This window comes from Clinocottus analis, unplaced genomic scaffold (assembly GCF_023055335.1).
Source record: "Clinocottus analis isolate CAN_PGR_092001 unplaced genomic scaffold, fCliAna1.0.p SCAF_4, whole genome shotgun sequence".
In the NCBI taxonomy this organism is placed as follows: domain Eukaryota; kingdom Metazoa; phylum Chordata; class Actinopteri; order Perciformes; family Cottidae; genus Clinocottus; species Clinocottus analis.
The window spans coordinates 22,708,876-22,734,830 of record NW_027176153.1 but is presented as its reverse complement, the minus strand read 5'-3'; the positions used below and the strand labels follow the sequence as shown (position 1 = coordinate 22,734,830).

Below are 25,955 nucleotides of genomic sequence, written 5' to 3'. Positions count from 1 at the left end.
GAAACAACCACAAGGAGACACACAACAACCACAAAGAGGTGTGAAACAACCACAAAGAGACACACAATGGCAACAAAGATGCGTGAAACAACCACAAGGAGACACACAGCGGCCACAAAGAGGCGTGAAACAACCACAAAGAGACACACAAGGGCCACAAAGATGCGTGAAACAACCACAAAGAGACACACAATGGCCACAAAGAGACACACAACGGCCACAAAGAGGCGTGAAACAACCACAAGGAGATACACAACAACCACAAAGAGGCGTGAAACAACCGCAAAGAGACACACAATGGCCACAAAGAGGCATGAAACAACCACAAAGAGACACACAGCGGCCACAAAGATGCGTGAAACAACCACAAAGAGACACACAACAGCCACAAAGAGGCTTGAAACAACCACAAAGAGACACACAACGGCAACAAAGATGCGTGAAACAACCACAAGGAGACACACAACAACCACAAAGAGGTGTGAAACAACCACAAAGAGACACACAATGGCAACAAAGATGCGTGAAACAACCACAAGGAGACACACAGCGGCCACAAAGAGGCGTGAAACAACCACAAAGAGACACACAAGGGCCACAAAGATGCGTGAAACAACCACAAAGAGACACACAATGGCCACAAAGAGACACACAACGGCCACAAAGAGGCGTGAAACAACCACAAGGAGATACACAACAACCACAAAGAGGCGTGAAACAACCGCAAAGAGACACACAATGGCCACAAAGAGGCATGAAACAACCACAAAGAGACACACAGCGGCCACAAAGATGCGTGAAACAACCACAAAGAGACACACAAGGGCCACAAAGATGTGTGAAACAACCACAAAGAGACACACAATGGCCACAAAGATGCGTGAAACAACCACAAAGAGACACACAATGGCCACAAAGAGACACACAACGGCCACAAAGAGATGTGAAACTGAAATTGTTGGAAATGTGTCTTGCTCTAAGCAGCCGCATCGCACAACACACACTCGCCAGCATCACAATCCACAGCATGAACATAGATCATACTCTCATGCATAATATATGACAATACACAACTTTAAAAATAGAAACACAATAGAAGGTAATAAAAAACAATATATTTGGACAAAGACAAGAGAGACAAAACAGCCACAAAGAGGTGCAAAACATCTAAAGCAGACACACAAAGACACGCTAAATGTAGCTGCTACAATTGCAGTCGTTTTGTGTGTCTTTCGGTGTGAGTGTGTTGCTCCACAGGTAGGCTGTTTCCTATGTCGACTCATAATCTGTCTAAGTCTGGGAGATATACATGCAGTCAATAAAAAAAAAAGTTTCTTCCCGCCCCTGCGGTTGAAAAGTCCGCCATTGTCAGTCAGCGTGATCAGCTGTGTAATCAAACCCTCGCAGCACCGGATCACTGAGCGTGATCTACAGTACCGTCTGCGCGCGCCAGAGAAAATCAATCTCCTGCCAATAAGCCACGGAGTGTTATTGACTCATTCTAGCTGTCAATGTCGGCGCTGGGCCGTGTGTCTGAGACCAATAAGGCGGATCGGCCGTGGGTCCGAGTGAAGCGATAGACGTCTGACCCTTGTTTAATGAAACAAAGTGTGCCACGACAAATCCCTTCAAATTCTCTTAGCTTTCAAGTGCAGTTTGGTTCAAGTTCAGCAGTTTTTCGTTGACCTGAACACACATTTTCTTAATAGGATAGATGTTTTTATTCAATCGGCTTTTATTACTTAAGTTTTTTGTGGATTTGTTTCATTGTGATGATGGTCTTTTCATCTTTTTGTTGGTATCAGCAGCAAAGGAAAAGCCGTGCGTCTGTTACTTTGTCTTTTCACATCGTAACGTTCAGCGTAAAGGATGAAAATGAGAGACTTTCAATCCGAGCTACCATGGGTTCACCATGCAATACACAATGTCCTTATATAACACGGGTTGTAACACCTTACATTAAGACATATGCAATAAAATATAAGTGTAAGTTCATGAACAATTAAAAAAAAAAATCCTACATTATATTAGACACTGATGGCACAGCGCCGTGTATCAGATTACATCTAAAAAAAAGCTTTGCGTTTTTTAGGTGGTAAATATATTGAATACAGGAGTACATCACTATAAAAAAAAGGCTTAGTCTTGCCCATCTGTTCACCTGTTTCCAATCTCTCTTGTCAGTTTTATAACCGTGGCTCCATTCCCATCCAGATTGTCAAAATTGCAAGGTTGTGCTTCCTTTGCCTTCCCCTTTTAAACCTTGCAAACTAAAAATGTGCAACCCGGATCTGGATCTGCGTGACCCTGCAGATACCTGCCAGGATTTCCCCCCCTGCCTCCATTTTCTGTGGTCTCGTTACAACTCTGTCTGGGCTTGCCAGTGTAAGCTCACTCCATCATGCCGTCAATAAATCCTTGAACCGTTGCTGTCTGCTCTTTTGTCTGCGTCCTCCTCACTCTGTTGCCGGTACTTACCGGCCTTGACAGGCACCATAACTAATCTAATTACGGTATCCAGACTGTATCCCCGCAGTTATTAAGTTAATTTAAACTTTTTGAGCAGTAACAGTCGGCAGAGCTATTTAGTTATGTTCTGTCTATATAATCCTTGCTTGTAAGCCTGCAAAAAAATGTGCACACAGGGTTTGAGTGGAGCAAGCACGTTCACTTTTGGAGGACATAGAGGGGTAAGAAAGAGGCACAAGGCTCCTCCCTGAGAGTTTGTGAAAACATTCCAGCAAAGTGAGAGCGGTCAAAAAGAATTGGGAAGTCTCAGAGCGGCCTTTTTCCTTCTACCGTCTTTGCACGTGTGGTTATACTGCACACAGTGTTTCATAAGTTGTGTATAGGTTGTGATAGGTTCGCTCTGAAGACAGATCCGGGAGGGAAAAAGCTGAAGAAGCATCTGAATTCTGGACAAACAAAGAAACTCAGCTGTCCCCCATCGATCGGTCTCACAATGAAGCCGGTGTTTGTCCTCCTTGTTTCCACTGCCTGGACTTTCACAGGAGCCCAGTATTACTACCAGGGCCTGATGGATTATCTGGAGAACAGGTTGTTGGCTATTGAGGTAAGAAGCAATACTACTGTAAGTTGATTAATATACTGTAGTTTTCCACAAGTTAAGCGACAAAAAAAGATATTCCTGAATCAAAAAAATAGGTTTTATTGCCAAGTAGGACTTTGCATGCAATGTTCCTCTGTGTATTTGGTGCGTCATAGTGAGAGAAGGAGGAGAATAACACATTTATACAAACAAGTACTGCAAAAGTATACAATCACACATATAAAATAGACAACAATGACCTTACAAACCAGGTCAAAAATATGTTAAATATAAGTGTTAAAAGAAGAATCTGCGAAATATCGACGAAGTACTGTTAAGTATAAAGAATATGTGCAATATGCAGAGATTGTGAGCCAAAGAAAAGGATGTCTGAACAAACAATCATTAGAAATTAGAAACATAAGTTCCCGATTACTTCCTTTTAAGCGAAATGAATGTATCAACTAATGCAGTGCAATTAATGCAATATCTGCCGAGCTCATCAACTTTCCACGGGCCTCTGAAGGAATCTCAGCTGACGCGTGTAACACGCAGCTTCTGTCCAACGACATTAGTTTCTTTCCTGTATACAGTAATGAGAACAAGCTCAACCATCGCCTTCATGGTGTGAAACATGATGGAAAGAAGCGCTCTGCAGAGGTAGAGCGCCGCTGTGTTACAACAAAGGGCCTCAGGGAAGGAATCAAATTGCTGAGAGTTCAGTATTGTGTTTTTTTAAAGCGGGGTTAGAAGACACCAAAGTGTGTGTAAGACTTTTTGTGCGCTTACGATGTGACACGCAAAAGGGTTACACGTCTCGTTGCCTCGGTGTGTAATTTCAGTGAACTCTCATTTAAATAATTATTTTAATGTATTCTTTCGGCGGATATTTTCAGCGTTGGAAATGTGTCTTTTCATCTTCTGTGCGGCTGCAATGCAAAAATGACAATCTTAAAGCTGTTCTCCACTACTCTATTCTATTTACAGCTAAATCCGTCTCTCTTTCAACCCCCTGCGGTTTTCCTCAAGTCTCAATTCCAATATGCTGGTTCAACGTCTGCATTGATACGAACACGACGATTCATCAAACACGTTTTCATTGAACTTTCATTTCACATTTGACCACAGGCCCACAGCAAGCAAAGGCAGAAAATGAATCTGTGGCGGTCTGTTATTAAATCTTGCTCTAAATAATTGATCTCTCACTATGACTGTGTCGATCACACACACCAAGAAACTGTATTCTAGTTTGTGAAAGTGATCACGCTTTGCTTGGTAAAGTGTGTGACTGCTGTTTAGTGCTAATTGGAAAATATTAGAACGCTAGAATACTAAAGTAAGAAGCCAAATATCATCCTGCTATCATCCTTATTGTGTGTTAGCATGCTGATATTAGTATTTAGCTCAAAGCACCACACATAGCTTCAACCATGAGTGTTTTAGTGAGAGAAAACCAATCCTACAGTTTATTCCAACACTTGTTTTGCTCTGCCCTCGTCTGGTAGGACCGCATGCTGTTGTGGCACGATCAATCCCATCGCTACCACACGGAGCTGCTGGATTTCAAAAAGCTAACTGCCGAGGCCGTGGATGGTCTGAAAAATCAGCACAGCGTGATGTTCAAAGACCTGGAAGGAGCTGCTGTCCGAGCGGACCGGGTGGAGCGGGAGATGGACTCTGTGGAGGCCCAGACTTCCCCTCGGGCCTGCGCCGGCATGGCAGACAAGGTGGTGGAGCAGGGAGCCTGGAGGCTGAAGGAGAGCAGAGGAGAGGATGAGAGCGAAGAGGAAGAAGGAGACGACTGGGAGGAGCTGCACTCCAGAGTCTCTGGTGAGCTGCAGGGAAGTACATACACACTTGTGCCAAATGTGCTCCACGGGATGGCTGCGCTTTGATCTTTAGTTTCCATTCATGACGGAGCCCTGGCACGATCACAACCTGTGGGATATATATTTATATATATACATATATCTGGTGTATGTGTTTACATCACACACACACCAGGCTCTAAAGCAGCTGTTCTGGGAAATCAATGCCTCTGGAAAATGGCAAACAAACACGGCGCTGTTACAAGTCATTTAACGAAGTGCTTCGAGTCGGCGGGCAGGATGTTTTTCCATGTTTTCTTCTCATTCAAATTGGAGAAACGTGGCCTGATGCAACTCATTGGATTCAGCAGCGCTACTCCCCTGCATGCGCTGTTTGAGCACAGCGTTTGTCTTTATAATCTTCAGCTCCCAAGGTGTGCTGCTGCTACAAACAATGCTGTGACTATCATGTGCTCTGTGTAACAAAGGGGACTTATAACCCTTTTTTTGGAAAAGTTGTGAAACACACATTTTTTATCACACAACATATCGTCATATTTGTGCACATGAGAGGTTCCGCATATGATTTTCAGGGCATCAAAGATAGCAGCAGACAACTGTTTGCTATGTAAAGATACAAATGGGTAATCTGAGCAGATAATTAAGTCGTTCTCCCTCTGTGTGTGTGTGTGTGTGTGTGTGTGTGTGTGTGTTGTAATCAGAGCTTGTTTGCACTTTGATGAAAATGTGAGCGTGCCTGTTAGTGCACGTGAGCGTGCCTGTTAGTGCATGTGAGCGTGCCTGTTAGTGCACGTGAGCGTGCCTAATAGGCTGTACAGCTCATGGCTGCCGCTCTGCTGCACGGCGCCCATGCATACTGTGGTTACAGCTGATGCCCACGCTGCATGTCTATTGCCATTGAGAGGCAATTGACATGCTGTGAATTGCCCATTTGGCTCCTTGAAGCAAAAAAATATCTGTGTTTTGATTTGGTTCCAAAGGCAAATAAGATGGATCACTGAATTCCTTTTGGTACCATTTACACAGACTGTTCTTACAAAAAAACAAATGAAAACAAATATAGATTTTTACATTATTCACGCTGACTCAAGACAATCAATTTCAGAATGATTTTCGTTTCATCGTGAACCGTGTTGAGAGTCATATTTGCCGGTCATGCTCAACAAAATGGAAAGGAGAGCTCTTCTCATTCAAAGCGGATGACGGTGATGGCGCAACGCAGAGCAAAGGCTCCTCTGTTAGTTTCTGTTTGTAAGATCTCCTGTGCAATCCGGAGCCGTGTCTCTGCGGAGAGGCGGGACAGGAAGCCGCCCCCGGAGGTCAGCGGTGTTACTCTCCGAGCTCATGTTCGCTCCGAACAAAGTGAACCATTGTAGATGTCTGTCAAGTGACCCAAAACGAACCTCACGTTGCGTTGCAGCGACCCATTTCAGATTTCTGAGTACAATGTTAATTTCGCTCCAGGACACATCGAGGGGAGATGTGGGGGACATCGTTTGTTTGTGCGTTTTAATGAAAGCATTGGTCCTTTTTTTTTTATTTTTTTTACAGAGAGCATCTTAATGCTGTCTGTGTGCTGCACTCATTCCTCCTTCCATTATATATAAATGTGTATGTCTTTGTGTCCAATTTTCCCCTGACTGTTTTTTTTTCTTTTGATTTGGAGAGCCAGATTTTCACTGCTGCAGGCTGCTGGATGTTTTTCTAATGTTACAGTAGGTTTCGCCATAGGAATGTCACTTTGCAGGAATATCATAAGGGAACTAATTGTGCCCAAAGGAGATATAAATCAAATCACAATTATATTAACTTCACACAGTAAAATATACATTTTAATACAGATGCAACATCTGAATGCCACATGCAGCTCTCCCCTGTTGTTTTAAAGCCTTGCATATTAACATAATATTCATGACTGAATAAAAAACAACCAATTAAAACATTGTTAGATATTATTTATTATGATATCTTGAGTGTCAAGATCACCCAACAGTCATCACATAAATGTGTTGTGTTCCTTTGAAGCTCAAAATTCAGCCTCTTATGAATCTGCAGAAACGTTTTTAACCTTTTGGAAACCGTGTGCGAAAATCCTCCAGCTCTCATTTCAAGTCCCAGCATGCCCCATTCAGACAATCTAGTGGCATACAATACGTAATTTTTCCATTTTTGAACCAAACGACACAGTTTTTTTGACTGAAACTCCTTCCTAACAGACCAAGGCTTCGTTTCATTGTGATTTTTGTTGCAGATTCTGATTCTTTAGGTCCTAATCTTTCCAAAAAGGTGTCTTATTGACCGCTCAAGGAGGCATTTTTGGGTAATCTGGCTCATATCATGCTGGATGTTCATAGTTAAGATGAAAATGCATGCTGGGACTCAAAATTGGAGCGGGAGGAGTTTCACGCACAGTTTCCAAAAGGTTAAAAGAGAATAATGTGTCTCCTTATGTGAAACAAAATCAGCGGATATTGATCTGACTTGACCGTTTGACAACATATTCTCTTGGTGTTTCCTTGCAGACTGCGTGGAAATCATCTCTGGCATCAGATCAGTGAAGATCCTGAAAAGAGTGGGCGCTCCCAAGGGCATGTGGACCAGAGACCCCAGGTCGTCCGAGGTGTACATCTTTAACGGGACGTCGGGGGACGACCTCCACCAGTTCAACTCCGTGCGAGACTTTTCCCGCTCCCCGGGCGTCACCGGCAGCCGACTCATCAGGCTTCCCTCCGATTGGCGAGGTCCCGGCGGCGCCGTGTACGACGGCTATTTGTACTACATACAGCGTGGGGAGGCCGACGCCGACGTGCAGGTGGTCAAATACGACCTGCTGACCGGCTCGGTGGCCGAGGTCGCCATGATCCCCGTGGAGAGCCGCGCCGCCGTTTACGACCTCAACCCGGAGACGGTCGCAGACCTCGCGGCGGACGACGAAGGCCTCTGGCTGTTGTACGCGCCCGCCGACGGCGAACCGAACATCCACCTGGCGAAGATGGACCGCGCCTCGCTGGACATTGAGCAAATCTGGGACACCCGGTGCCCGAGGGAGAAGGCAGAGGCGGCGTTCGTGGTCTGCGGGACCGTCTACGTGGTTTACAACACGCGTCTGGCCAGCCGGTCCAGAATCCAGTGCCTCTTTGACGTCAACGACGCGGTCGTCAGCGAGGAGGCCCCCCTGATCTACTTCCCCAGGAGGTACGGCGCCCACGCCAGTCTGAAATACAACCCGGAGGAAAAACAGCTCTACGCCTGGGACGACGGCTACCAAATCATCTACAGACTGACTATGAAAACAAAACTCCTGGTGTGACAGCGGGGAAGTGTAGTGTCATGTTATCAAAGGTAACGAGAAAAGAAAAAAAAAAAGAGGAGCGGTACATTTACACACGCTATGCCATAATAAGTCGGCTCACCCGTAACATCTCACATTTTGAAGCAAAAGAAATAGCCTTTGAACTATTATTTATTCATTTGTTTCACTTCTTTTTTTTTTGTAACATGAAAATGCCATTTTCGTGGTTGTGAGGTCTTACCGCTACGTGATGTTGTGCGTATCCTCCCCTCGTTTTAATTTGACCATTTGATTTCGGACAAAATGTCATTTCCTTTGTTCTCGTTCAGCCCCTGGCTGTGTTGTCATTATACGCTGTGTGTTATTGCTTCAAAACTCACGGCGCGGAGACCATTTTTGCATAAGTCTTTTAATCAAAAAGAAAAGAGAATCATATCACACAGAACTGATAACACATCACACCCCGTGGGAGATAAAACAACAACAACAAACGGCTGTTGATTTTCAGACTTGTTGAAAACAAAAGACCGAAACAATTTGTGACTGAAATAATGTCTTGATGCTTCAGGTTACCGTATCACACGCCGGGTCCCTCATATTGAACGTCTTGATAATGATCAATGAACTCATAATCAAATCAACTGTCGATTTCAGTCACCAGAACATTTTCTCAAGCGTTTTTTTCTGTTATTACAAATACAAAATGTTCAATAAAAAAATTGGAAAGTCAGTGCTATCTTAACAGTTGGAAGGGATACAAGATTATATCAAGAAACATTACAATATTAGGCAAAGCTATAGCCGGTCTTGAAAGACTCCATAAACTGAGGCAATTGATTTTTAACAGGTTTCTTCTACTATGAAAACACACCACATTTTCAAAGGAATATGACTTTTGTAAAGCACATGTTTAAAAACACTTTGTTTCAACACTAAAATAAGATATTAGAACTATATGAATAATGCCATTAGGGATGAATTTCACCATCAAAAAAACTGCGAATGAGAGCAAATTTTCAAACGGTCGTGGAGGGATGTCTATGCTAGCGTGGATTGCGTCGAGCATAAACGATAACGCACTGACTCGTACTCGCTACAAGTGCCAATTAGAGAAATGCCACTGCTCTGTAGACGCTGACCCGTCCACCCACCAGCCGCCCCCGCACTGCCGTCTCACAAACACACACACTGAGGTACTAAACAGCTCTCTCCGGGTACACGTACCCATGAAGGAAATGGCTAAAACAGACCTGGCCGGGTCTGCAGAATGAATCTGCTCACGTCTTGACGTCTGGCCTCTAATTTCCCCCAAACTCTGTGATATATAGCACGGTCATTGTACAGCAGTTTGAGCTGTGATATCACTTGTCCTCTGTCACTGAATGAGGCACCAGAAGTCTAGACCAGTCCAAAGCCACGGCCAAGAAAATACTTACATATCAGATTTAAGTTGCCGCTTCAGAAAATGGGTCTTTTTTTTCCGTTAATGTTTCCTGGCAGTTTTCCTGCCCGATATCACATTTGACTTAACATTTCCTGGCCCGAATGTACTGATGTTATCTGCTTTGCCAATTACAACTACTACTGGAGGAATATCCTGTAATTAGAAACCAAATGGTTGTTTCATTCTCATTGCAAAGATATGAAACGTCCATTATGTAATATTTTAATTAAACTCTTTTGATGCATTACTGTTTTTCATCTGAGCAGATATAGCATCAGTTATAGGACAGTAATCCTAGCCTTAACGGAAATGTTGTGCATATTTTATTTCACAAAAACATCTAATTATTGTAAAAGAGAGCAAATACTATCAAGGGACCCGATAGAGGAATTATAGTGGTGCAAAGATATCCGAAGCAACAGCGATGCTGCAGTCTTTTTCTTAATCACATGAAATATCTACAAAAGTAAAATCCATTATCCACATGTTGCAGATGAACAATCCTAAATGGCAAATTAAAACAGACGCTCTTCCTGTACAACAGTATGATTAATGACAAACATCAAGAAAGTTGCATTTTTCCAAGTTCAAAAGACAATTATGTTCACCTTTTTTTTCTTTTTTTTTAGAGTTTAGGTTATTTTCAATCATCACCACCACCAAAGCTAAATATATTCAAAAATGCCTTTTTTTTATCTCGACCTTTTAATAATATATATTTTCTGGTTTTCTCCTTAAAAAAACAAAACATACATGAAACCAATAAACGTCCATCCAAACCTGTTCAGAAAAAGAGAGACAAAGAAGTGCTTTTTTTAACAGTGTTTGTCTGAAGGAAAACGAGTGCTTATGAGTTTTCATTTGGAAGAAAAGCATGAGACTGCTCCAAAGGAAACTTCAAACACAGGAGGAGGTAAGGGTGTGTTAAGTGTGCTCACAAATTCCCTGTTTACAGAGCTCCATTGGAGAAAAAAAAACATGTTTCTGGAAATGTTTGTATCCCATTTCTTTTTAGTTGGTGTTCAATGACCATTTGTGCCTTTGTCAGGTAACTTAAACATGTACACCTTAACACTGCAGTCAATTTGCTCAATGTCAATACTAATAATCATGTTACTTCATCTTTTTTATACAATGTCCTGTCTTGGCTGCTGGAGGAAATCGCGCTAAAGTTGCAAATTGTAAAGTTCAGAATATTTCATGAAATATTTCTGCTGATCCGACGTCTCCTCAACGAGCTGCGGATCAGATAATTGCTTATGTTCTTGATGACACTGGAAGTACAGTGAACTTAGCTGGACCTTTGAAATTATTTTGCTATCCATGAACAATAACGACAAATGGAGTGGTTTTTACATTTAATAGTCCCAAAATGCTACAGTTCAGTAATGTTTTATGCTAATAACTTTCAAAATGAAATAAGAGAAAGCTGGACGTATTTGAAATCGCTTCAGATCCAGTTTAAGTCTCTTTTTTTCTACCTCAGACGTTGTCTCCCCTGTGAAACTTCTGCCGCTCTCGTGGAGAAATATTTGACGTCAAAGGATTTCTTTCTATCAAAAGAGTATCTGCGGCACAAAGCTAAATCTTCATGTGAGGACACCGAGATCCATTCAACTCATCTCGGACAGCTCGATAGGAAATGTCTGCGGACTGGATGTCCAGCCGATCTCTTCTGAGGACAACAACTGGCAGCTCTGGTTAATCCCAACACCCACATTTGAAACCCTAAACCCCCCCCCCCCAAAAGACTGCACTTCGCCCAACTAACTGACTTGAGGCTGGTCCTAGATCAGTGCTTGGGAGTGCTCTGGGACAAGACTTGAAGGGAAGGGAGAGACAGTGAGAGAGAGAGAGGGACTGACAGTGGGGTTGTGTTCTGCTCAATCAGACAGACAGGAAGTGGATCAGCGAGAGGGAAGAAGCCCCCTTCTGGGCTTCTGGGTCACGGGTGGCTCTGCTCAGGGACTCGCCGGGGGCCTCGGTGAAGGGCAGGAGCCTTGGCTGTCGAAGCTGGCTGTTCTCGCCTTCCACTGCAGAATACAAAAGCACATGAGATTTATACATATATATCTTCTTGCATTTAATATTCTGATTTACGAGGGTGCAGGAAAATAATTGCTTGAGTTCAAACCTTCCACAAAGTAACGCATACGAGACTGAAAGCACTGATGCATGGAACAAAGGTTGAATAATTAATATATTGACAAGATACCCACATTACATCTCATTAGTAACACAGGCATGATTCTATCAATATCTCCGACTACGATTTTTATAATTACAAAATAACAAAGACATCAACTTAAACCAATAAGCACCAAATTAAAAAGAATGTCTACAAATGAATGCAGAACAGAATATACATTAGTAAACAAAGAAACAAATAAATAGATTCATTATTTATTAGATATATTAACGCTAACATTTACATGTACTTATTTCCCATCATGCTTCGGGGGATGTAAACAGGAAGTATAGCGTATCCGTGCAGTATGCTGATTATGCTGTATGGCTTGAGCCACGTACTGTTTACATTGTAAACACTTGGCACCATAATTAATGTATGCCGAATTAGCTTCAAGCTGTTTTCGTTTGCAATTTACTCATTGATATACACGTACAGACGACTAACGCCGGATAGCTTGTATGTTGAAGATAATTTTGAAAACGGGGTGATTTTCGAGGACCATCTTTTTTTCTCTTCTCTCCCTGCTTGGAAGTTTACTCGCGATGGACATCGGAAAAAGAGTAAGCAAGGTAACATAACTATAAAATATATGTTTTTGTCATGTATGTGTGTTCAGATATCACTGAATTATGAGTGAGTTTTTTTGACGCGACTATCTTAATTGGCGCCACGAGCCGTTTGGCCGCCATTGTTGCCGCTGCAACGGTTAACCGTCAATTAAGTGACTAAGTAGTCAAGCGACAATACTTACCACCAGGATGCGGTAACGCTACACGCTATACGTTTGCACCTCACTAAAACCTCTTCCTCAGCCTAAAACGACCATCTCAGCCCCTTGATTCCTCATCCTACATGTTGACCGCTCGTATAAAAACATGACTCCAGAAACTTTACCTCCTTCTCTGACTTCTTGGACTCCAGCAGGGGGTGCCAGTGTGCAATTGGCTTCCGTGGATAAGCCAGCATTTCGTTCCAGTGGTCCCTGCCAAGTCCCTCGGCATGGCAGCCAACCCTCATCACACCAATGATCTCATTATGACCTACCCTGTGGGGACACACACGTACTGTATGAATACATCTGACTTAACCCGACGAGACATCTCATACATCACATTGCCCCCCCCCCCCCCTATCCTAATTGCAAGAAGGGCATTTTTCTAATAAAAGGAGACTCAGATTTGAATCTGCCGATTTGATTCAGTGAAACTGCAGGTGATCGCCCCCCTGACACTAGACTTGACTCATCTTAGGAAGGAGATCTTTGCCTGAAGTGTAATTGAAAGCTCCTGTTATTGGCACAACCTTATTTCATCCTGGCATGAGAGGCAGTAAAGAAAGAAAACACAAGGTTTCTAAACAGTGTCTGGTTCTTTTATACTACACAATAAAAAAACAGGCTGACCTTTTAACATACATGACCTCATTCTGTCAGCCGTCTGCAGCGCATGCAGTTGCATGTAGTTCCTGTTATAGCCTCACACACTAAAACAATATCCTTGTGCACTACTCTTTCTCTGAAGAACTACAAATTAATTGACTCTTCATTTGAAAATGAGGACTAATCCAATTGTTCATGAATTATCCTCTTCAGGCATGTATATGATAATCACTTTTAATAATAAGCTATGTCTGAGATTTTTTTCCCCCCACACAAATTTATGAAAATGCAAATATTGTTTGTGTTTGAAGTTTAAAGATTTGTCTGTTGCGGTTTGTAAACGCAACGTTTAAAAGTTGGCTCCTCCTCCCCAGCAATAAAAGTCAAATCCAGATCCGATCTCGATATGGAACGGGCTTTGTCCACTTGTTGGTTGCGTTTTTTCTCCACTTGTGTTCACCATCTTTCTTAGTTTCCTCTTTCATGCATGCTTACAATCTAGTACCTGGTCGTTACGTTTTTTTATCATGTAAGAAGTGGCCATAGTCGTGACGACACCCATTGGTTTGTGGACTGCAATTTGGAAGCCTTAAGTTTTAAATCTTTGAAGATTTGAAGCCTTCAACATCTTGAATTTTGGGTGTCTCAATCTTTTTGGAGCATATTTGGATTGTGGAGGAGTGCCGCCATGGTAGAGATGTCGTATACGGCTCTGGTAGCAACCTAACAATCTCAAGGGAGCCACTTCCTGAAGCATAGCTACTTTTTGTTGTGTCTATTTTACTCTAAATGGAATCCTCATTTACGAAATGAACTATATGATGTTGTGAAGAAGACTTGAAACTAGCGACTGAAACCATAAACTGTTTACAATGTTTACTGAGGTAATGCGTCTAGTGAGAAGTAAGGTCATTTTATCATTGACTTTTATACAATATGACTTCTTTTTGCAACCAGATGAGTCGCCCCCTGCTGGCCAGGAGAGAGCATGCAGACTTAAGATACTTCAGCCTTGGCTGCACTTTTCAGAACCGGTTGTGGTTGTTGCCACCTGGTTGTTATAAAGGTTGAAGCCCGGAAAACATTCCGAACATGGCAAAATTATAAGATAAAACACAGGTTGAGGTAGTTCACACACAGGTGTTTTTTAAGTGATGATTAAGAGGGACTATTCCTGTAGAAGTCTACATTGTTTTTTTAGGGAATCATTGTGTCTTCAATTACTCGATGCCTCTTACATCACTGAAAGGTCAATTTTTGTGTGTCTGCACTGATTATTTCAAGTTTTACACATCCAATTTCAATCTTTGGCACATGAATTTGAAAACATCATTCTGCATGGTGAAATTTTCCAGGTGTGTCAACAATAAGCAAATCGATTTTTTTTCGAGTAGGGGGTACTTTTATTTTCTCACGTTCCATTCATTGTTCTGATCTGTTGGTTTGAAATGAGATGTTTGGTTTGTACGTACAAGTCGTAGTCCATGACCGAGATGTGGAGGCTGACATGGTCCATGCTGTCTGGTGGGATGTCAAAGATGATGGCCTCGTTGTAGGTGGGGTTCAAAGTGTTCTTCTTTATGCTCGTCTTCTTCTTTTTCAAACGCCTCCCGTCGCATATGAGCGACACCTTGACGTAGGGATCTAACGGCGGTGACAGGAAAAAGGAAGGGAGGACATCAAATACATGATTTTATCTAACTGCTGATGATGGAAATATCATCATGTTTCAACTAAGTTGACAGTTGAAAAGAAAACTTCCGGAGCGAGATGCAGAGGTTTTTAGAAATGTTTGCCTTGGCTGCCAAAAACATGCCAAAGATATTTGCGAAGATAGAGCCATCCGTGGCGTATTTCATCCTCCGGTGAGTGTGTGTGTATGTGTGTGTGTGTTTTCTACTTAAGCGTGAAAGCAACCCTGGAGGACCTGGCATCGGTAATGTGCATAAAAGTAGATGAGTCAACGGCTTGTGTAAACACAGAGGGCGAGAGGACATAGATAGCTTTAACGACTGAGAAAGCTTCCTGATAAATGCTGATTTAAATCTTCATCCGTCAGTAACAAATCGCCTGGTTTGATCCATTATGCCACGTTTTAGTCAGATGTAAGCTGCCCTAAATCTATAAACAAGATTGCTTGCTTTGCAGCCTAATATGCCCGGAGGCACAATTTGATAGCTTCGGGTTTAGGATGCACAGATTCATATGATGGCCGACAACTCTTGTTGTCTTATTTAAATCATCGTCATTAAATACGAGAGTAAGAAAATGCCACATTCAATTCAAACCACACCTGAACCCTGGTGCCTAATGTACAAAACATTTAACTTTTTTTTACAAGTGATATCAGTACTGTCAGGGGGAAAAAATGGTATGGGAAACAAACTGCCTGCAACTATTTGCTGACAATGTCTTAATATTGCAAGTGTTGAATTTTAATAACTGCTGAAATAAACAGCGCACCGGCGTAGAGGCGTAATGTTTCTTCACATTATCCGACACGCTTACAATTGCATAGTCAATTGATTCATGTTGAGCCACTGCAGGTGTACGTAATTTACACAAATGCATGCACCAGCACATACAGTTAAACACACACACCTGAATATCCAGTGATGTCCATGGCCTTGAGGTTCCTGCACTTGATGACAGTAAGAGTGAGTCTGCCCGCGGTGGGCAGGTAGCAGAGTGAGAACATGATCTCCCCAAGGTCAACACTTTCCTGTGGAAAAACACACACACAAGCAAAAATTACCCTTCAGCTTCACATCCAAATCTACACTCAACACAGATGCTTTGATCCAGAGTAATGCACAGCAGGAGTGTCATCCTGAAGCTACGTTCCTGTAGCACACACAGAAAGTGAAGACCAGTGGTGGAGGAACTACTCCAATATTTGACTAAGTAATACTACAGACAGTGTGAAACTACAAAAAGTTCTGCATTCAAACTCTTACATATGTGAAAGTACAAATGTATTAGCATTGAAATATACTTAAATTACCAAAAGTAAGTCAGTATGCAGAATTGTTATTATACTGGATGAAATTGAGTGCTGCATTCCTGCGCTTATCACTTTAAATATACAGTTTGTAAATGCAGAGCTCATGATTTTAACTACTTTAACCTGAATAATATTCGATACATTATTAGTTGGTATGTATAATCCAAATTGCAAAGTAACTAAAGCTTTATTCTGCTCAAAATAATTGAAATTGGTACGTTTTATGGTTGCCTCTTATTAACACAAGTCATAAAGCAGTTCTCTCTCATAGTTGAGACGAGTAAACTGACTAATTGCAGCACAGATTACACACAAAGGTGTCAAACGTAAAATAATGCAACTTCTCTCTGTATTTTTGTCTTGAAAAAGAACCGCATTATGAGTTTGTGTTTGGTAACAGCATCTTTGTTTTTTCGATTAGACGCAGAAGACATGCAGGCGGAGTGAGTTGTGTTGAAGAACAAATAGATCCAAGCACATCGCTGCAACTTAGAGAATGAGTTGCTGTCATTTTCTAACAGAGGACAATAAAAATCACTAAAATGCACTTTCTCTGCAGAGATTTGGACGAGAACATTGACAACACTCTGATTGTCTGTGTGTTAACTATGGAGGTGTAAAAAGCACTCAAGTCGAAGACATTTTGCTGCAATCAGTAAAGTGGGAAAGCTTGTTTTTTTTTATCATGGTGCAAGCCAGCTCATGAGGGTCTTTATTTATTTCTGTTGGTGATTCAATAAGAGTTCACGTCACAGCGGAGTCACAAATGAGTCTCAAATGAATTTTGGAGGTGCTGAAATCACATTTGACGTGAAAAGTAATGTCGCCATGTTTTTATTTTTCAAAATAAACAAAAAAGATCCTTGCGAAAACCATCAGAAATGCTCCTTTTCGTCTCAGCCGTCTGGAGGGGGGCATGTCAGTGTCTTGGTTTGATTGACATCAGCGAGCAGGCAGCTGGAGTTACAGCACATGGAACATATTGTCAGACGGGGTTTCAACGAGTAAGGGCCACACCGGCATTTAAAACGGGCCAAAGTGACATTTGAAGGGCCATTTGCATACTAGTTGATATTATTATTTTATTAGCTGTCCAGCTCGCAAACTGACGTTAGCGGCGAGCTGTTCTCTCGTCCAGTCCGCTATAGGTGCAGGACAAGGACTGTGTTTGTGTCGGTAGGTTGGATAAGAAGGAGACTTGAGCAAGAAAAGCTGTGTGTCCTGTGTCGCGGGGCTGCTGTGTGGCTCAGTGTGACCGTCTGCTCGGCCCATTATAGAACACTGACGTTACTGCTCTATCCAAGATTTTATTGGCTGCATCGAAACAGGTTCTCCATTCATCCGTCCATCCATTATCCGGACCACTTATCCTGTTCAGGGGCGCGGGACGAGTTCTCCATCTAGTGCTAAACTAGGTGGTGCCATCATGGAAAAAAAAAAAGAAAAATATGAAAGTGAATTTCCTCTCTTTTGGCGTGACAAACGAATGCAATTTCATTTCAGTTGCACTTTAGCCTTTGAGGCTAGCTGCGTACACCTGCTTCCACTCTTTATGCTAAAATAAGTTAATCTCTCGCACAGGAAGGAGATTCATTAAACTTGCATTTCTTATGATTTATAATTGTATAATTGTCAGAAAAGGTATGAATCAGAAATTAACCCTAATTAAAACAGAAAATCTCCTCCGAGTGTTTCCTTTGTTCTCTTCTTCACCTGTGAGCAAGAAAAATACATGAAAGTGAAAGATGCCACAGGTCTTACTATCAGTATTACAGAGCAATTAAAATGAGAGTAGGAAGCTGAACCACCGGGCTTCACTTAAAGTCATGGAGGTTATTTAGCTTCAAGTGTCTCCTCGAAACAAATTAGTATAATTCTGAACCTCTGGCCGACCTCCGGAGCAACTCTTTTGCCAAACGAGCGGATTTCATCAACAGAAAATGGAAACAAAAACGGAGAGGAAATTGAATTTACGGCTCAGTAAACCCACATAATCAATGACTATATCAGTCTCAGAATGTTCTTTTTAAGAGAATTAAATCAACAAGATCCCTCATGTTAAAATGTTTTGCGTACTTTAAATTACTTTAGAGGCAGGCGCAACCTTCCCACAGAAATATTAGCTCAGCCAGTACTGTATAAGTCCCTACTAAGCTGATAGGAGCCTCATATGAGTTTTTAGCCCCATCATATAACCAGAATTAAGGTCACAAAGACTCATAATCGCTGTGAATGAGCTTGGCGAGAACCCGACTGATTGGCAAATTCCAACTCTGTCTGTCTGAGTGCTGCCGTCTTAACGTCTCCTCACACGTACAAGCTGCAATTTGGCGTTCACCGCTGTTGGAAGTGAGGAATTTAGTTTGAAGGGTGTGAAGGTTCGGCCGTAATGTGAGAGCGCAGCAGAAATGTCAAGTGTTGTAGAAGTATGGAGCGACACTTTGATTGTCCTTGTAGAAACACATTCTCTTTAGGTGCCAGTTTGTATCATCTGTTCTTTAATCATATTTTAGCCACGCAGCGCCAAACTTCTAATAATGTTAGTCTGTCGATCGGCCATCAGGCCAGTCCATCAATTTGATTCATACTGAAATATCAATATCTCTAATTATAGATAATATAATAACAATTGAGGGTCTCCAGAAGATGACGTATGCTGATTTGTTTTTCCTCATAGCACTACACTTATCCAGGGAAATATCTTACTATCGTACAGATGGATTGGCACTGAATTTCATGCAGATGTTTGCGGTTCCAAGATGAGGTATCACAATGAGTTTTACTCGAGCGCCACCTTGAGGTTGACATTTTTGGGTATTAGTTGGATATCTCGACTATTGGATAGCCTGCCTAGAAATGTAGTACATTGATGATCATGTCCCAGTCTGAATTAATTGTAATAAATTTGATGATATCTTAAGTCAACGTCTTGAGCCATCATCATGAGCAGGTTAAAATATTGTTATTTATAAATAAATTATTGTGTTATCCAATGCTTTGGTTTATACTCCCATGAGCCTCAGCTCTATTTTGTGTTTTGTGCTAATTAGCCTATGTTAGCCGGCGTCATTATTTTAGTTCAGTTGAACTGGATGGATTGCTGTGAAACTTGTCTGCCAGACATTAATGTCACTCTCACTTGTAATAACTTTTCATCGAGCACCACCATGAGTTCAAAGTTTCAGTACAAAACTGCACACGGAGTTTAGCGCTAATGAGCAAACGTGAGGGACACCAAGAGAGTCAACATTTATCTGCTCACCATCAGCGTGTTTGCACAGTGATATTAGCATTTAGCTTCGAGCAGTCAATTACATTGTATGTTGCGTTTTTATTGCTTTATCTATTATGGATGCCTTATTGCAAAGAATAACTGTGTCTTTTGGTTTTTGGGAACTTCTACATGGTAAATAATCCCCTCTACACTGATTAGCATGTTAACATCTTCCCCGGCATAATTTATTCAACTCGAAGTCAATGAGTGAACTGCTCTCCTGTGAACTCTTGTTCTGAGTAATTCACTAAGTCGGTGATATTGATAATTATCTCTCCTTGATCTATGAACTGAGGAAAAAGCTGCTGGCTCTTTTCATTCAGTATTCCTCCCTCTGCTAAACACTCAAGTCTCTTCCACTCACTAAGAGGTAACAGTGTTTGTAAAGCAGCGTCTTAATCTTCAACAAGACTTCCGTTGCACTCCGCGTCATGTTGGTTAGTGTTTTTTTGTTTCTACTGAACCCTGCCATCTGTGCATCCTTTATACTGCCAATCTAGAATTTAATGTAAGCAAAGGGATTTTGTCATAAAATCATTCGCTGGTTCAATAAAGTTTGTGTGCCAAGGAGAGGGCCGCCTGCTTTTTCTGCCTCCTAAGCAATAATGTTGATATTATTGAGCAACCCTTGAAGAAGCTCGAGTTCAACCACTGTAGGAGGGAAAGCTCTCAGTTTAGAGGGCTCTGTGGAGGTGATGAAGTGATGAGGGTTGTACGGTGCCTAACCTGGTGCCAGAGAGAAGACTTTGTTTCTGAAAATGACCGCTGGACATCATTAACGAAGCCAAATGAATTGCATAAAATATATAATTGTGTGTTTGAAATGTTAATGCCTTGTGAGTACAGCTAGTCCCTTTCTGTTTTTTATTAGGTGTCTGTTTTATAGAATATAAAGTGGACGTATATATCTGATTTTTGATCATGCATTTGCTATTTAATGCACATTACAGCGCTGTAGCCAGGTATTAAATGACCTCAATGCATCCTTTACAGCTCTCAACAAATGTTGGTCTCTAAATAGTGTTTTTATTGTTTGAAATTGACGTATTAAATTCATTGTCCTGACAATGTTATTGCCTTAATGGAGGTGCTGAAATGCTGCTTAGTGACAGAAAATAAATTCAGATGAGGGAATGCAGTTTATTTAAAAAGTAGTGAACATTAGACACTTCAGGCCCTATTTTAATTCAACAAGCGCCACATCCAGCATGTGAGCATCTCTAAGTACACATGCTAATAGTCATGTGCAACAGACCAGGATGAAAAGGGTCTCGTTGAATGTAGAATACACTCAACGACTATTAGCTCTGAAACTGTGGAACTATTCACAGTAAAGCGTGACAACAAGCGGCTCAACAAAATGACACCAAACTAACATCCCTTTCGTTTGTTTTTGTTGGCTCTCCGGTAGCTTTGTGGAGCTGCTGTTGGACTGAGAGCCTGCACCAGTTTACCTATTTGTATTTTGTTGAGAACTTTTAAAGCCGACTAACTTCAGATTTTCTGTTTGGACAAACAACAGGAGAAGAAGACTCTGACGAACATCCCCTTAAGTCAGCCAATCCAGACCTGTGTGTGGGCCAGCTGCAGACTTAAGGTAAGCCTAAAACAACCCCAATACCAGCGAACCTATTCGTTTTTTTACCTTTTGTCATTACTACTCTCCTTTTTTTCACACACAAGTTATGTTATCCAGTGGGAGGGTGACTTTGAGCCAGAAACAGACTTGGTTCTGACATTTCTATTCTCAAAATATCAAACTGTCCAAACGCTCATGCAGTGGCCTTTGTGCCGCCACAGATGTATCTAAAATTTAGTCTTCAAGAACTGAAATAAAATACCACTGGTTTTGATTGTAGATTGTCCATCCTACATGCACAGCGCCTACTGTCACTTTGAAATTCAATGTAATTGCATTTATACAATCAGTAATTGAACAGTAGATTCAATAGATTCTTACACTTGTGGCATATTGGATGTCCCTCCATATGTTCGTCTCCCTGGAGAGGTCCGACGTCTCGAACAAGTTCTCCAGCACCACCTCGCCGATCATGTCGTGCCTTGAAAACCGGTCAAAGTCAAAGACGCTCATGTGGAGCTTCCTGATCGCTAGCTCGTCGTAAGGCACGGGAAACTGGAAGCTCTCGTCGAACGAGGGGTTCAGCGTCTTCCGGTGGACGCGAGTCTGGAACTTCTTGCGATCGGGCAGCAGGTAGACCTTCACGTAAGGGTCAGAAGTGCCACACAAGTCCTTGGCGGGTAGGTCTGACGCCCTGAGGATGTTGACCATGAGGGCCTCGTTTTCGTAGTCGTACTTGAGAGAGAAGTTAATCCTGCCGCAGTTTTTGCTGCCGCTTTTCTTCGACGAATCCTCGGACTCCGGGGCCTTCTGCTGGTAGAGCTCGGGCTGGATGCGGCCGATGCCGGTCGGCTTTTCATCATTGTCGACGACGTAGTCGTTCCCCAGGTCGAGACTGCCGGCCTGCATCTGCCTGGGCAGGTGCCTTTTGAATGAATTGTGCCTGCAAGGGACAGAAAAGACGAAAAAAGGAAGGGTGGGTGACTGACAAGGAAGGACCCGTGGGATGTTTTGAAGAACTGCAGGAAAATCCTAAATTTGGTGGTTTTGAATTCAAAGGCGGGAGGTTTTGAATGTATATGCCCACAAGTACTAAGCTTCCCTCCAGGAGCTAGCATTGACAAAGGGTGGTGGATTGTGTGATCTCTATCGCCTGACTTCTTCTATTGAAGTTGCGATTGATCACAGACAACAGCTCACGGCTACCTGAGTGATTTCCTGTACGAAAGAAAATAACTATCGGCCTGTGGTCTGTATTTTAAAATGTATGGGGGAAACAAATCCTAGAAAGCTAGGTACTATTCTCACTGCCAGGGTCTTGTATACTTAGATTATCTGATTTGCATCAGACACTCTTAAATTGTGCTTTGATTTGCTTTGCACTTGGATTGTCTGGTCTTTTGTTTGAGAAATGGAAAAATACAATTAAAGGTAAATTATATAGAAATTCAAGTCAAGATGAAACTGATCTAAATGTGTGAAATAACAAGAGCCAAATGAGGATGAGCATTCTTTTTTAATTTTTTTTAATACTTTTTCTAGTCTAGCTGCGTAATGAGCAGAATGGACTCCAAGTGTCCTCTTATTAACGTGATTAAAACATGTAGTTCTGCTCGTATTACTACAGCAAACCTTTTTTTTTCCTCCCCTCTATTCTAGTAATTATCATGAAGGAACCATTACATGTAATTAGCCTTACCATTATGACTTACAAAGAGATCCTTCTGAGGCCACACAATCCACGGTATTTATTCAAATTAACTTTTCAGATACCAAATTGCTTGGATACAATTTCTACCCTCATTATTAGTGCATTAAATGTATTTTGTGCCTACTCACTTAAAATCTTCTCGCAGCAAGGTGCTTTTTTATTTGCATATGGTTTCCTTTATTTTATGTTGGATTAATGGACCTTTAAACCACATGACTTTGTGTCTTAAGCGTGCATGCACGCTTGTATGTATCCCGAAGCACATTCACACACAAATAACCACAGCACACAGTTTTAAATACGCGCATGTGACTAACCGAGTAGAGGAAGCCGGCTCAGTGGCTTGCCTCTGCATGCGCTGCGTGCGGCGCAGGAAGTGCTCCCTCATGGAGAGCTGCACGTCGGTGGGGATGTCAGGAGATGTATGGCTTATCTTCACCGCTGCCTCCAGGAAACCCATCGAACCCATGGGGTCCTTCACCTTCTCCGTCGCCATTGTGACCGGTGGCTGCTGGGGGCTGGGCAGGCAGCTAGGCGGCTGAAACGGGCGGTCCTCTAGGTCGCGGGCCGGGGCGAGGGGCGGACCGGGGAAATGGGCCTTCGTTCGCCAAGGCACGCGGCACAGCTTCCAGGAGACGAACGCGAGAAGGCCCAGCAGAGCCAGGCCGCAGATCACAAACACACAGAGGAGGAGGCCAAAAGAAGCACCTGGTGGCGAGCCACAGGAAACCCCCGAACAGAGCATCACACAATATGGACAAACAGATGGCGATTACAAGGAGGGGAGAGAAGGGAGAAAGAGAGAGAGACGGTCTGTTAGTCTTGTATAAAAACCCACTGATATAGCACCAGAAGAAGCATGTCCTAAGGAAAGCGAGACAAGTACACTTAGTGATGTGTTTCATAAATATTTAAGTAACCTCCATTAGTCTTCAGTTCAGCCCCGGGATAAGGAAATCATATTTATGTAAACAGAATTTAAATTTGCACTCATGCACACAGATAACGATGACTTTCTATGACATTCAAGGTAATAGTAGTTGCATAGTCGGACAAATGCTACGAAGAAAAAACACATACATCGTCATGAGTTTTCTTTTTGGGCTGACATGAGTCAGCCAACATAAAATAAAATGAAATAGAACCACGGTGTTCAGGCACCTTCCCCTTATGGATTCTTAACCATGAAACGGATAAAAGGATCCGGGCAAAGTCAACCTTGTTTATTTTTTTTTAGCATTTCCAATATGCTTCCTGGGGGGAAATCAGCATACAAAGACTTGGAGACGAACCAAGACTGCTGACAAGCGCTCTTCACAGGGACCGAAGGGGGGAAAAAGAGCAAGTACAGAAAACATACAGTCCTGTATCTCTGGGTTTTGTAATTTGAAACACCTGCCAGAGTTGCTTCTTTCTTGATTTAAGGCCAGGATTGAATTCTATTCTCTCACATTTTTTTTTTGTTGGAGTATTTCTTTTTCACGGACCCTGATTGCTCAAATTTATCTACAATAACTCACACTGAGCAGCGTCTCTGTGGCCTCTCAGAGGATCCCTTAACTCCCGTCTGCACTGAGCACTCCAGAGATAGCAGGAAGCTGCTTGAAGGCACATTGAATTAGTTATTTTCTAATATTTACTCTGCTCAAGCTTCCCTCACTTTCGCAATTTATGTGCAGGTTTGGCTTGTCGAGAAAATATGTGATTTATTACTGGAAAACCAAGTAACAAGTATTACAATTCTCCACTTAAGTGAAAGTAAAACTAGCACAGTGGTATAGTACTTTATTAGTAAAGTAAAAGGCATGCATAAAAAATCTTACGCAATACAAATTGTCAGCTAAATGTACTTAAAGTATCAGCATTTACAATATTATCACTACATTTCTCAGGGAATTGTTGTACTTCTTTCTCAGCTACATGTAACTGCCATTTATGGGAACTAGTTGCTTTAAGATGAATATTAAATAATCCCAAAAAGGTTAACCATATGATATGTTTATGAAATACAACACATTGCTCAATATGAAATCAGTAGTTTCGTCTTATGACACCTTACCAAAAAGCAATGTCTAGTTCACTAAAGTAACATCTCCCCTCTAAACCTCTCAGATGGTTTTTATTTAAATACTGCATGAGACCCAAAGAGGTACATATAATAATTTGATATATAATGTTTCACAAAAAAAGCAAAATTAGAGAATATCCCAATTTAGTTATTTGTCTTTTCTGCCACATAATAATCTCAAGACCCCACAAATCGCTGTTTGATTGTTTGTCCACATCTGTTTCATCTAATAAGATCTGATTTTCACTTCAATATGTTGTATTAGTATGAGAATAATTCTCTCTCTTTTGATGTCAAATGGTCTTAAAATTCTAAATAATTACCTGACAATAATAGTTGTCTGACAAACGTTCACTGCTTTTGTCTCTAAATTATTATAGCTCATCAAAATACTATAAAGAGACTATAATTAACCAGATTTTTCCTCCACAAATTAATAGTTTTAATGGACAGAAATTCAAACTGAGCGGACTGTCCACCAAGAAGAATTTATAGCTTAGCCAAGCGGTGGACAGGATTTCATGTCAGGAGGATTTATGCCTGAGGAGGATTTCTCAGCTGTCCACAGCCCCGGCCTCTCCCTGTCATCTGAAATTTCACACAGCTCCCCACAAAGCTTCGTCTTGACTGGACTGTCGCTCGCAGTCTTCATCTGCCGTCACGGCAAATTGAAGCAGATCTGGCGCTGTGGTACAGCGATGCGAATGCCCATGGTGACAATCTTTAGCTAGGAAATGCGTTGACAGGCCAAAAATGTGTTTCTGCGTATGAGACTTTGGCTTTTTACACTCTTTTTGTGAAGAATCCACTGATGCAGCAGGTTTTTTTTTTATGTTTGATATTGTGGGTCCCCCCCTCCCCGACTAAATCACCATGCCATAACTTTTGGAGGATGGAAACAGGAAGTGTAATGTTGTAATGAATTCAGTGCGTTATGCTATGTGCACATTGTTTTAGCCTAGTTGTTTCATTTTTTGGGCTAATTGGCAGCATTTAAAGTATAGCGGTTTGAAATGATCCTGTGAATGATCTATCTATTGATTATTTTAACACTGAAGGATGGTTTAAAATGATTCTCGGGCTAACAGTTCTAGCATTACAAGTAGCATATTTTCTGTTATTCCTAAGCAGATTGT

General features: G+C 41.9%; 3 protein-coding genes across 4 annotated transcripts in view; 2 read left to right on the top strand and 1 right to left on the bottom strand.

The window, feature by feature from the left end:
• The first annotated feature begins 2,805 nt into the window (after nt 1-2,805).
• olfml3a (olfactomedin-like 3a) lies at nt 2,806-10,450 on the top strand. The gene is made up of 3 exons (XM_068597382.1): nt 2,806-3,073; nt 4,555-4,879; nt 7,401-10,450. Exons 1-3 carry the CDS (start codon nt 2,963-2,965, stop codon nt 8,186-8,188), a joined length of 1,224 nt encoding a protein of 407 aa, XP_068453483.1. The 5' UTR covers nt 2,806-2,962; the 3' UTR covers nt 8,189-10,450.
• The window catches only part of syt6a (synaptotagmin VIa), a 52,919-nt gene continuing 35,527 nt past the window's right edge, over nt 8,564-25,955 (bottom strand). The window contains exons 2-7 of the mRNA XM_068597380.1: nt 23,069-23,459; nt 21,422-21,983; nt 15,785-15,905; nt 14,656-14,827; nt 12,700-12,850; nt 8,564-11,647 (exon numbers count right to left, since the gene is read on the bottom strand). Of these exons, the coding sequence (XP_068453481.1) occupies nt 11,576-11,647; nt 12,700-12,850; nt 14,656-14,827; nt 15,785-15,905; nt 21,422-21,983; nt 23,069-23,459 (1,469 nt within the window). The 3' untranslated portion in view covers nt 8,564-11,575. The remainder of the gene's footprint in view (nt 11,648-12,699; nt 12,851-14,655; nt 14,828-15,784; nt 15,906-21,421; nt 21,984-23,068; nt 23,460-25,955) is intronic.
• The window catches only part of klhl21 (kelch-like family member 21), a 76,744-nt gene continuing 62,879 nt past the window's right edge, over nt 12,091-25,955 (top strand). Inside the window, exons 1-2 of one of the 2 annotated variants that reach the window (XM_068597371.1) lie at nt 12,091-12,365; nt 20,984-21,058. In XM_068597371.1, coding sequence (XP_068453472.1) covers nt 12,348-12,365; nt 20,984-21,058 — 93 coding nt within the window. In that variant the 5' untranslated portion in view covers nt 12,091-12,347. Of the gene's footprint in view, nt 12,366-20,983; nt 21,059-25,955 lie in introns of those variants that run through there. The other variant, XM_068597375.1, reaches the window with a different exon arrangement.

Excerpts from the sequence above, each read along its gene's own strand:
- olfml3a (XM_068597382.1), top strand. The coding sequence starts at position 2,963 with ATGAAGCCGGTGTTTGTCCTCCTTGTTTCCACTGCCTGGACTTTCACA. Across the intron at positions 3,074-4,554 it reads ACAGGTTGTTGGCTATTGAG|GACCGCATGCTGTTGTGGCA; the intron begins GTAAGAAGCAAT and ends CTCGTCTGGTAG. Across the intron at positions 4,880-7,400 it reads GCTGCACTCCAGAGTCTCTG|ACTGCGTGGAAATCATCTCT; the intron begins GTGAGCTGCAGG and ends GTTTCCTTGCAG.